General features: G+C 39.5%; 2 protein-coding genes and 1 long non-coding RNA gene across 12 annotated transcripts in view; 2 read left to right on the top strand and 1 right to left on the bottom strand.

Moving 5' to 3' along the window:
• The first annotated feature begins 67 nt into the window (after positions 1 to 67).
• On the top strand, positions 68 to 2,426 carry LOC132912282 (DALR anticodon-binding domain-containing protein 3-like). Its single transcript, XM_060969637.1, has 5 exons — positions 68 to 412; positions 489 to 1,122; positions 1,199 to 1,332; positions 1,420 to 1,587; positions 1,682 to 2,426. Exons 1-5 carry the CDS (start codon positions 122 to 124, stop codon positions 1,799 to 1,801), a joined length of 1,347 nt encoding a protein of 448 aa, XP_060825620.1. The 5' UTR covers positions 68 to 121; the 3' UTR covers positions 1,802 to 2,426.
• An 837-nt stretch (positions 2,427 to 3,263) lies between these two features.
• Positions 3,264 to 12,565, top strand: part of LOC132912309 (max dimerization protein 1-like) — a 234,682-nt gene continuing 225,380 nt past the window's right edge. For 3 of the 10 annotated variants that reach the window (XR_009659169.1, XM_060969701.1, XM_060969710.1), the window contains exons 1-2: positions 3,279 to 3,662; positions 5,028 to 5,886. Coding sequence is in view for 9 of the 10 variants with exons in the window: in XM_060969701.1 (XP_060825684.1) it covers positions 5,832 to 5,886 (55 nt within the window). In the remaining variant the exon portion in view is untranslated. Of the gene's footprint in view, positions 3,663 to 4,764; positions 4,930 to 5,027; positions 5,887 to 12,565 lie in introns of those variants that run through there. The other 7 variants (XM_060969707.1, XM_060969709.1, XM_060969708.1 and 4 more) reach the window with 7 other exon arrangements.
• On the bottom strand, positions 5,686 to 6,699 carry LOC132912350 (uncharacterized). Its single transcript, XR_009659190.1, has 2 exons — positions 6,399 to 6,699; positions 5,686 to 6,295 (listed from the first exon to the last, which is right to left on the bottom strand). It is a non-coding gene; the product is annotated as an uncharacterized LOC132912350 (long non-coding RNA).

Genomic DNA, 12,565 nt, shown 5'->3' with positions numbered 1-12,565 from the left:
ATTGAAATAAAAAACGTAAGTTAAGAAAGTTACATGTCTTATAAGTGAAACTAATTTCAGAATCATATATTTCTTATTGGAGCAACTTGTTAAGGTTACTTCACATTGGAGTGACTGGCACATGGAGTCACAAATGGAAAGCACATCACCCATATGCATGCAGTTGCTTATAAATAATATAACGTCATATTTAAGTGGTAATAATTGCAAAAATACCTCAATTGTCAAGGTAAATAATGAAAAGTTAGCAATAAATGGTGAATTATATTTTATACCTAGCCTTAAAGTATGGAAAAACTTGTTGAAAGACACAGATAAATGTGAAGAAAAGTGTACAACAATTTTGCAACATTTTCTATATGTTCGAGGTGGTGGAACAAATAACAACACTGATGCAGACGTTGCGAATCAGGTAAAATATAATAAAAAATATCATCATAAAGGGAAGGAACATAACCTAGCTATAAAACTAAAAGATATCTTTGCAGGTTTTACAGTTGTTAATATCATCGAGTAGTAATTGGTCTATAAAATTACACAAGTATCTTTTAGAGAGAGAAAGAGTCTGTTTATTTTTACAACGTACCCCTCTTATAGAGAGCTCGATCAAAGCAGTTATAGCATCTAAGAATGACTTTGGGAAAACTTTTTCAGTTAACAAGATCTTTAGTTTCATATCGCTTCAAGATAAAGAATCAGAACTCACAACTAGAAGATTACACTTAATACAACATGTCACTGAAAAGATTTTGACTCTGCATGGATCTAAACTATCAGATGAGCACTCCGATCACAGATTTGTATTTACCACTAAGTCACAAGGAAATGTGAGAGAAAATTATGAGAGGTGTATATGTGGTGTGGTAAAAAATACAGAAACAAACTGTAAAGAGACAAAACTAACGTATAAAGAATATATTAACAATAAAATTATAGAATTAAAAGCATTAAATGAACATAAATATTTTGAAGCACGGGAATTTAATGTGGAAACAGAAGAATGTTTCCTTGAAAATCTTGCAAAAGCAGCAGTTACATTTGAATTATTATCTGTAAAACCAAGCCGTCCTGTTTTTATTGGATGCAATGTTGCTACCGATAAAAGTACCACAAACACAAAAGGTTCTTTCATCTCTGAATTTTGCATGAATTTCTTAGAACTTTTAAAGGAACAATTTCTACCATTATTAGTTTTTAGGTGGATGTTTTATATTATATAATACAGCAAGAATAACAGCTATCATTGAAAAGTATAATGATAAAAATTTAAGAGGAGAATATCCTAATTTACCATGTGTTAATGATACAGATTTTTCTTTACTAAATCAAGAGGTATTTTATTCAAAAGATACTGAATTATCAACGTCTCCAATTTATGAAAGAGAACAAACAATGACTCAGAAACTTTATAATTTCTAGGAAGAATGGGAACTTATATATAATTTTGTTATTGGATATCAACAAATGATAAAGGATTGTTTAAGATATGATCCTGTCTTCCAAACAAATACACAATTTATTTGTATATTCTTGTCTAAACTGTGCCAAAAATTTAGCATCTACTATCATAGAATTAGAATATTAACTGTAAGTTTTATTACTGATCAATGTTAATGATTGAATTATAAACCTTATTGCATGATTAATAATTTATTATTTATATATTATTGTTTTATTATAGGAAGCATATGACCATTTGATTCCAACAATGACTGCCAGATTATATATGCTACATGCATTGCAAATTGTGCTTCAAAATGCACTTGCTTTACTAGATATCACTCCTGTATCTCGCATGTAATTTAATCATACAAATTTTTGTAATAAAAATGATACATCTCAATATAATAGAAATCAATTTACAAAATTGTACAAATTATAAAGAATTGTGTATTTTTTAAAGAAATAAATAAAAAATGAATTATCAACTAAGCAAAGTAATATTTTAAATTGTACTTCATAAGTTTCTAAGTTGTTCAACTTAAATATGTTTTAATTTTTGCCTTATAATAAAAGTATGCAAAAATTATGTAATTTTGAAAAATTATTATTTTCAGAGGAAATCTTTATAAATCTATTGTTACTTTTTAATTAGTTGAAAATGTATTGGGTTAAGCAATTATTTACTAAAAAATGTAATAAAGCTATATTTATAATTTGTAGTTCCAATAATATTTTCTAACATTGAATTAATTTGATTTGTCATGTCGCAAATGTATTGATTTTAAATATATCACAATGAAACATACTTACATACGAATATAATTCTTTGTCATAGCACAACAAATGAAAATAACAATTGCACTCGTAAATAACGATGCGTGAAACGACAGAAATTGTTATAATGTATATAATTGAACATCTACGTGTGCATTCTTCCTAATGTCATTCTTCGTTTTTTAAATTAAATACGATCTATATAGAAATTATTGATTTTGTGTAACTTACCAAGAGATCATCACTTTTCTCGAAGAAATTTTTCTAACCTTTGACGATAATCTCAGAAATCGGTAAATTACTGTATTTTATCCTTCCGTCACACATATTTATTGCTATTATAAAGTACAAAACGATCGAATTTTGTTGAATCGAACTATAAATTTATGTATATTCAAATACTATACTGAACGCTATAGATCTCGAGAGACTCAGATCTTCAGAAGTACCAATTTGAAAAAGTATGAGTGACGCTAAATGGGATACAAAAGATGGCGCGATTATATGAATTTTCAAATGCACTTATCTTAAATTTCATAATGTAAGGAAGTAACGAGCGACATTTTAGAGTTGTTATATTTAAATTATATAACAAAAGAATAAAAATTGTTTCTTACAGGAGGATCGAATAGGTTATAACGAAACGAATAAGTGGGATTTGAATTATTATAAAATACATCGTGTATTATAATAAGTTAATTCCCGATGTAATCGGTACCAGCGTGATCGATCAACGCGTTACTTTCTGATATATTATTTCTCAGTTTTAGTATATTCTAGATGAAAAAGGGGAGTGTCTTCCCCACTGGAGGAATATCGTACATGAAAAGTACACGCACGATAGCGTGCAAGAGAGCGAGGCAAGGAACACAGCCAGCTGTTTGTTTTGTTTTCGGGCATGAGATTCACGTGACACGACCGGTGCTGGTGGCGGCTCGTACGGCAGGGTCGTATTGTCAACGTTGATTGGCCGAGGCAGTGCACTGGCGCACCGCTCGGCCAATCAGCGACACCGTAAGAAACGACGCCTGGTGCTTCTACGGTGCAGAGACGTTTGACATCGATAAATGCGTGAGAGTGCTCGCGAAGTGCGGAGGTATCAGGCTGTCGCTCGCTCGTCGTCGGCTTGTCGTAGTCGTCGTCGTCGTCGGGGGCTCGTGGGCTCGTCGTCGTCGGTCAGTTTCGAGCCTCCTTTTCTTTGTCCTGACTAGCCCCCCCACTCTGTACCCGCGAAAACCTGTGCAGTAGAAGTAGTGTTAGGCAGTGCCGATCCACACAGTGACCGTCTTTCTTTACGTCGTCGCTCAGCTGCACCTACTTTCGTGTGTGAGCGAACATATCCGGCGTGCCAAATGTCACTAGGTGGACGATAGGGTCGAAATACATTCGATCCTCAACGTCATACGTACGCACGCGTTTTTGCTGTATGTATACAGGTCGGAGAGGTAGCACATTTGCGTTAGAAATGATCATTGTCAGAAACGAGCCGTTAATGTATCGTCCGATACGCAATATACATTCGCGTGATCCTTAGGCCGGCTCCGTGTATATTGCGTATCGGTTTTATTCGCGCTCTGTATTCGCACACATTTTCTCCACATACCGTGAACGTGTGTATGCACCCATCGTGTTGCCGTTGTTTCTTGTATGGGAACCACACTTATTACGGATCACACATGTACACACGTATTTTCACTCGCATTACGTGCGTGTGCATAGGCATGTTTGTGCGGTGTAACGTGCATGTGTACTAAAAGTCGCTTGCAATCCAGTCGAGAACAGAATCAAGGGAGCGCCTTTCTACGTGCTCATCGTGAGCGGAAAACCAGTACGAGCATTACCGTGATCGGTCGCGTATCATGCGAGTTTCTAGAAGATTTGCCTCTGTGTTTTGCGCGTGACAACGTACGTTTTCTCTGACGAGTAAATTGCGGTTTTATTGGCACACCGCTCGACATTGGTTGCGTGTGTGTACGTGTGTGTCCGTCTGCTACCGCAAACTGCGTATTGCGTGAGTTTCATGGGAATCGTTGACCTCACGACCAAGTTGACCGAGTTACGTGCGTGAATCAAGAAAAACGGCGATAGATTCGTCGTCCGGAACGAACGATTTACTCTTTGCGAAAATTTTGTGGTCCTATATTTCATTTTGAAGTTCTCGAACGTGTTCCTTACATTGTTTCGGTGACCACGATATATATACGAGTACATTGGCGTTATACGTTGGAAATATTGCAACATCTAGATCCATGCTCCCAGGCCACTTGGTGCATGGCTCCCAGTAAGATCTACGCGTTCAAGGTCGCTGCACAAAACAAGTAGCCGGCACGTAAAGTGGTCGCATGCACATGCACGCTGTGCACAGTACGCGATACTCGTTTCCTGACCAAAAATAATAGTTGGTCGAGCGCACACAAGTCGAACCGGCCACTGATCGAGGTCAGGTTCTTTCGCATTCGTTGGTTTGCTCGCTTGGTTGATCGGTCGCTCGCGTCCGCGATAAATTACCGGCGACACGCGTAATCTCGACCCTTTCGACTCGCCTAGTGACTGTACTATAGTGTGCTTCTTTCCAATTGTACCGTTCGCGCTTACTTGCTTGCTCGCGTGAGCAGCTCTCTGTCTGTCTCTTCCGTCTTTGTCGCGTATTCGTAAAACACGATTTGTCGGTTCGCTCGCACGCGACTTCGCGTATGGAAGTGTGGAGCAGCGGTGCGTCGTATTCTCTTGCCTCGCGTATATCCTATCGGTCGTTGATTTTCCTTTTCTTTTCTTTTTTGCCATTTTCACGTGATTTGGTGTGATCGTAGTGAATGTTGTGAAACGAAGGTGAAGAAAGAAGAAGAGAACCGACGAAGTCAGGCAGAAAACATAAAGATAGGAAAAGGAGAATATTATACGAGCTATACGGAGTTAAAGTGAAACGCCACCGAGTAGAAAAGGGGGAGAAAAGAAACGTATAGAACAAGGGAAAAAGGAAACTAGCATTTTAAATAAAAGGGCAAGTGGAATTGGAAGTAAGGTAGACAGACACGGACGAGATAGACTGAAAGTCGTCGAACGGTTGGTGCAAACAGGCTACAAAGGGAAACGTATATCGCGAAATAGTCAACGGAATATATACCGTGGTAGAGAGAGGAAAAAAAAAAAGACAGTTCTTGATGCGTATCGCGGTTGGAAAGGCCTGGCCATCGATTTGCCGTCCGCGAATCTAGTGCGCGTTTGAAATCGGGCTAGTCTCGGTAGTCACGCGCGCGCGCTTGTGTGTTACGTGCACCTAAGCGAACGCAGCCAGCGAGGCGCGCGGACGGACGAGAAAAGGAGGAAGAGGTGGCGGTCGTGGAAGAGGGGGAGGAGAAGGAGCGGCGGTTGAACAGGCGGGCGGAGAGAAAAGTTCGAGAAGCGGCAACACCAGCGCCAGCCAACATCAACATCAACAACAACAACAGATCGGCCGCGCGGTGTATACGGGGCTGGTGCTCGTCGTGTGCGTCTCTAAACGGTTATTGCGTTGTGTGTCGCGCGCGCGGCGGTGATCATCGGTGTGTGTGCCGGGATTACAGGGAAAGAGGTAGTGAACCGAAGTCGCCAAAATTACGCCAAATCGGGGAAATATGAGCATTGCTGCCCTACTACAGGCCGCCGAGTATATTGAACGTAGAGAAAGAGGTGAGTACTGCTCTGCTGCCTAGACTACGCGTACATCTACGCATCTGTGTTCTTTTCCTTTCTTCTTCGCGAGCACCGCGCGCCGGCAAGTTTCATCGTGGTTGCGCCTGTGTGTCTCATGCGTGTGTACCATGTCATTGGCACATGGCAACGAACGCGCGTGTACTTACCGTCGTTGGATCTCAGAACGCGACCTTTATTATTACGCCTATCTTCATCTCTGTTTTTTCGTTCGCGGCACTTTTTTTTATCAATATCGCGATTATCCGATAGAATCGAAGCCGTGGCTTTTTTTTCTTTAGTCCATATTTATCTCTTTCGAATATTTTCTAACTAGTTTCAACACAGTCCGTATCTGTTAATTTTACGTGATTTGCCATCCAGGCCATGTGTAAATTGCGTTTCGTAACTGTTACAAAAATTACATAATCGCGAGGAAACATGCCTAATATATAAAATATTCCAATATACTTCAATAATTGTGACTAGGAAATATTTTAGAATTATCTTACTTTCTACAGTTAGAATATACGAATTGAGATGAAATGGAAGTTTCAGCGTGGGTCATCAGTCATCGATAACTTACGCGGTACAGAATATATTAATCGAATTATGAATAGGTAGGTAGAGATAAGCTTTCCGATATCGAACCGGACTCTGACGAGCTATATCAAGCCTAGATGTATTCGTACTTCGGTAACCGTGAGTTTTGGAGCGCGTGACCTTCACCGGTGTACGCTCTTGTGATGCAACGTGCAGCGTACGCTGTAATCGTGTCGCGGTGCACGTTCGTTTTTCGGCCAACCGGCGGTAAACACTATCAGTAAATATATATAAATATATATATCTGTGTGTGTGTGTGTGTGGGTGGGTGTAGATATACAGATAGATATGTATGTAGATATACACATGTATATATACGTGCCTTGTGTTTTTTTCACAGTGCACTGTGTGTGACTGTCGTTGTGTCGTGTAGGTCGCGTCCGCAGTGTACACGTATGCGTCAGAGTGCGCGAGAAGCGGTAACGATGATCTCATTTTATCATTCCACTTATAATACCGCTGTGACGTATCCGATGCTACGTTTGCTCGCGTGTGTGTGCTGAATTCCCGTGATATCTCCTTCCTTCTCTTTACTCTTGCATTTCACTAACCCACTATCCATTTTATGAAATCTATTCTTTCCAGTTGATATTTTATTTTTCTAATTAAATATTCTACCTATTTGCATTTTTAGAAATGTGACACGTATGCATCGATTATAATTAAATTAGCAGTTAATTAAATCGATACAAAGATCCAAGATCGGAACAAATATCTCATCGTTGCTTTTTCTAGAAATATTCGTCGGTTAATGTCGCTTTAATGGAGAGCGCGTTATCGACGCGAAATTATTAGACACATTTGCATAAATATGTACATATATCTTGTTGAGTACTCTGGTTGTCGATGATTCATAGGGTATACATTTTTCTTCATAAACAAGCCTCAACTTAAGCATTTCGTTCGACTTTTTTTCTCTTTTATCCGTTTCTTTTAAATTCTCCGGGTCACGTGACTCGCAAACGTAACCGATACTAATAGCCATTGCTGCCAACGTTACAGGCTTGTTTTCGCCAGGGCGAAAGCCATGTGTGACGTAAATAACCAAAATACACAGATCACAATAAACGGTTGTCGCCTTGCATTTTTCCGTGACGCTACGTTTCGCTTTCGAATAGTTGGTCGGGATTTACGGTGTCGTAATTCTTTCCTGTTTCTTTTAAGATCCGTGTGGTATGGAGCGCGCGTGACGTACACAGATATACATATACATACACAACGAGCCATGTATAGTCACGTTCACACACGTTCGCGAACACCCCGAAAGAACGGCTTCTTTGTTTCTCTCTTCTCTCTCTGCCCCTGTTGCCGTGCATCGATCTCTCGTGGTTTAAGCTCGCATCACGCGAGCAAGAGAGGGACGTTTTCGTGTGCGCACTACGGCCGTTCACGAGTAGCAGCAGCACACCAGTAGTCGAGCCCCAGAAAGAGCTTTCGGTTTATTGGCCGCGCTCTCGTCAAGCGAGAGAGAAGAACAAGGGGGAATCACGTCGGATCGTCGATCGAGCATTAACTATTATTGCTCGAGGGTACGCGAGATAAGGCTGTTACGTTATTTTAATCGGTCTATTTGGCACGATTTCCCTGAAAAACGTTCGGGTACAACGCGACCGACCGAGAGTTATTGTCGTTACGCTTTGTCCGAAAGTAATTGCGCGCTCAAGGCCGCTTCCATGACCGCGAAATACGTACGTATACCTCATAAGTGACATCTGTATTTCTATACGGGTCGTGACGTTGAAGATTACTCGATATTTACGATACAAGTCGGACTCTTAATACACGGTTTTCATATTACACATTTGTATTTTATATTTTACACTTTACAGGAACGAAGGAGTTTTATAATATTCGAAACATACCAGAAAGAGTCAATAAAATCTTTGTTCGATCATAATCTCCGATCTTCAAATCGAAACGTCACCTAAAGCATAATATTCGTGTAAATTGTAAACGAAGAACTAGAATTTTTTGGAGTAAACTTAAAGTTGCTTCATTTTGATATAATACAGGCTATATAAACTCTGTACTGGGTTCGCTGTCCACGTGCCTTGAGCGGTCGATTAATTTCGCACGGGTCTAGGTTTAACGTAAGCCGCGTGGACCAGTCCATTCTTTCGAGACCACGGCTTATTCCAAATATTCGAGTATTCGGCGAGGTTGTGCTCGGAACTGCCGTTAATCGGCTTCTGTGATTTCCGCGTATTCAACGAGCGTTAAACTAATATCGCGCTCGGTATTAATATATGTATTCCTCTGGTAGAGTTACGCCCTGCGTCAAACGAACGAATGGTAAATTAAATTGTTGCAGATTCGAGAGAGGAATTCCGCTCTCGTCCACGGAATACAGTTTGCGCTGAATCGCTCCGTTGACGATTCCAGCGACGCGTTTCCGATTCTTCTGTCGTTTCTATAAAAAGGAGAAGAAAGGAGACGAGGTATTACAGGTAAAGATGGAGGAAGTAGACGTCGCGAAAAAGATGAGGAGAAATAAAAGGATTGGATTGTGAGCTGATAGAGGTAGGAGGGTTGAGAGGGAGTGGAGAGTCGAGAGAAAGGAGTAGCAAAAGAGAGAAGAACGGGTTAACGAACGAATAAGATAGAGACCGAGAGGAGCGTAGCAGAGTGTAAATTTTTATTTCAACGTCGCATCGCCGATGGCTTTTTTCACTTCCTCGTATGCACAGCCCCATTGTATTTATAGTCCCGGGACAATTGTTACGTTAGCTCCGACTCTGGTAAAAATTACATTACCATTCGAAGATATGAAAGAACATTTCTTAAACGTAACCAGCTCTTGCGAATAACACGTGGGTTTCATTTATAAAAGATTGAAATAACATCAATCACTTGGAACGGATAACATTTAATAAATAATAGGATCGGGAAAGTCGAATATTTTCCGTCGAATCTCGACTATTATTTGTCACAGTCCTTTTTAGAAAAGATATTTGCACCCCATTCTATTTATTGTAGCGTTTACGTACTAATGAATCTCGTATTAATTAATAGTACTTTCGTATGATTTCAAAGATTCGACGTTGATATCGTTTAATGCGATAATTATTGCTGTTTCTTGATCTCATAATTTTTACGATACTGCCAAACTAAAATTTGATTAATCGCACATCTCGTGTCTTAGGATGTTTGCGCGGGACTATACATAGTATTTCTTGGGCGATTCCGTGGTTGAAACGTGGTTTAATAAAGGGACGAGCGGCCGTGTGAAATGTTCGTGACCGCTAACGATGCTCGATGTACACACGCCACAGCATCCAGGATATTCGGTCGTGCACTTTTACTCCCGCGTTTCCATGCCGTTAACACGCGCACCAAAGGGACAGAGAGACGTTTTGTTAATTCATTGCTCGATGTCGACTCTTGTATCGCCAGGGATCGAGCTTGGTCGAAATACCAGAGAACTATAGAATTCCCTTGACTCGCTGAGTTTTGCTTCTTCCCTTCCATGTTTAGTCATGGTAAAACGAGCGAATTTCGCGGGTTTTGGATTCACTGGGTGAAGGATCGCTTTGGGTACAAGGTACTATACTACTAATATACTACAATGGATATGTATGCGGTGTGGAGTAAGGGGAGGTGGAATTTACGTCTGTAAAAGTTACCTTGAAAATGTACATAGATGGATGCAAGTAAAGGTGTACGGCGACTCACGAAAGTTTTTGAACACTCACCTTAAAAACCTCTTATGAATGTATTATGCGTGTTATACGAAACTTTTTGAAACTTCATTAGTCTTCGTTAGAAACTTTATTATCATGGTAATGTTGGTAAAATTTGAAACAAATTCAAAAGGCATTTACTACAAACGAATTATATTTTGTACAGATGACGAATATATTGTATATAGAACGAACCTAGTCGTTTTGAATATACGGATTGTAATGTCTGGAAGAAATTTCTATTACGATCAATAAAAAAATATAATAAATCAAATTCAATGGCAACTTGAACAGCTCTATGGACAGCTTTCAACAGGCACGCTAAGGCAAAACAGCAAACAAAACCCAAAGGGAAAAGAAAAGGAAAAATAAAAAAAAGAAAGAAAATAAAAAACAAAATCTCCTGCCATTCTTTCCGAGAAGCTTTGTTCAAAGGTTCCCACGCAAAATACCAGGATTGTAGTTTTGTTCGAATTTTTGGAAACGAGTGGCTGTTCAACCCTCTCTCTATGAATTGGCAAACTCGTTTCGTAAGGTCCCTTTCTCTCTCTTCTTCTCTCTTCTCTTTTACCCTCTCTCTCTTTCTCTCTCTCTATGAACGCGCGTAACATGCTATTCAGCAGGCGAATTTCTCTTTTGCACGAGCCAGCCTTATGGTCATGGCATGCGAACGAGACGCTTTTCTTCTTTCACGAGGACAGATGGTCGATGTGTCGCGGGTGTACTCGCGCGAGCGCGCGTTCTTTTTCACCAGGCTGCCATTAAGGCTGTTGTACGATGATGATGATGAGGATCGGACCCAGAGACACGGCAGGAAGAGGCGTTTATAATTTACACCAGTCGTTATGGTGACTACACATCTCTAGCGATGGGATCAAGCATATTGTAAGAATCTAACTTCGAAGAAATCAAACAGACTTTTAAGTAGATTCAGACTCGGGTGGGCTCGAATATCGAGAAATACAAGTGACACCTCCGAGTAGAATTTTAATTTCTTGCGACTTATCCGCTTGCGAAAGACGACGATCGTAGTTATTATAATATGGATAAACAAACGAAATAACATTTACAAAACATAGATTGGTAACTTCCAAATCACAAGACATTAGAAGCTTCGTCTCCTGTAAGAATATGTGAAATCTTTATTTACAATGTTGAACTTTACTTACTTACTTTCAACTATCTAATTCCATTAAATTCTAATTCTATCTTGAGTAACACTTAAATTCCACGTGTGTTTGTTCTGGAATTCGAAACCAACTTGTATTACGTCAATACTTCATAAATATAGAATGATGAAAGATACGAGTACCAATCGAATGTCAGCAAATGAAACTTTTCAATTAGAACTGGCTTGAATCCGCGAATAAATACCGAACTTGATCCCATCGCTAGTCGTCACAGTCGTTTCGTCGAGTTTTTGCACATCGCGTCCTTACCTCGCTGTCCTCTTGCTGTCTGACTGTCCCCTTACATAATATCAATTTCTCGACCCGATGAGACCTGTTTGCGCTTAGCTCCCGCCATCCTGAGCGCAATTTTCGTGATAAATTACAGTGCTGGCTATTTTTGAAACGTTGTTTTGTCGCGCGACGAACAAATTTTCTAGAGAGGAATGTTAAAGAACCACCGGGCATGCGAAGTGTCGTGTACGCTTTGTCCGAGTATTCTAGCGTTGATTTCACTTATCTCAACAGACAGCTTTTTACATTCCTCCTACATGTTGAAAATTCTATAAGTTACTGAAAAAATACTGATTTTTGAGAAGGTTTCTTAGATCTATGGATGGTGTGTATCGCAAAGTGCTTTAAAAAGTGGGCCTTCGTTCTTCTTGGCTCTATAGGTTGTAGAGTGGTTCTCGAAGGATTTTAGAAATTTATATTTATAGAGTTTATACGTAGTTTCTTGTTAAGTGTGTTTCCTACGTGCTTATCCTTTTTCAATGAATTTCTCGACCAAACATTTTGTTCTTTTTCGTACGTCACGTCGCTTCCTTCTTCTAAAAATCTCAAAAAAAGGCAAGATTAAGTAAGTTAATTATCGCACTTCCCATTCATCGTTATTTGAAACGATCGGAATAATTTTTAAGACATTGCAATATTTTACGCGTTTATCTCAAACAATCAGCCTTTCTCTTATCCTTTAAAACGCCAGGAAAATACATATAAAAAATTGTCACTCGCACCAGGATTTCCCAATCTCCAAAACCAGAAATCTTCGTAATTAGTTTACACAGCGGTAGAAATAAGTTTTAAAATACTCTGATATCTCACATCTTTCTCTCTCTCTCTCCCACATTGCCTATAACGGAAAAAAGCATGAAAAATTCCCATTTACGATACTACTTTCAATGTCCAAGATCCTTCACCTCTTCACCTACAAACAATCTCCATCGG

Source organism: Bombus pascuorum, chromosome 11 (genome assembly GCF_905332965.1).
Source record: "Bombus pascuorum chromosome 11, iyBomPasc1.1, whole genome shotgun sequence".
Classification (NCBI taxonomy): domain Eukaryota; kingdom Metazoa; phylum Arthropoda; class Insecta; order Hymenoptera; family Apidae; genus Bombus; species Bombus pascuorum.
This window is presented reverse-complemented; position numbering and strand designations above follow the sequence as displayed.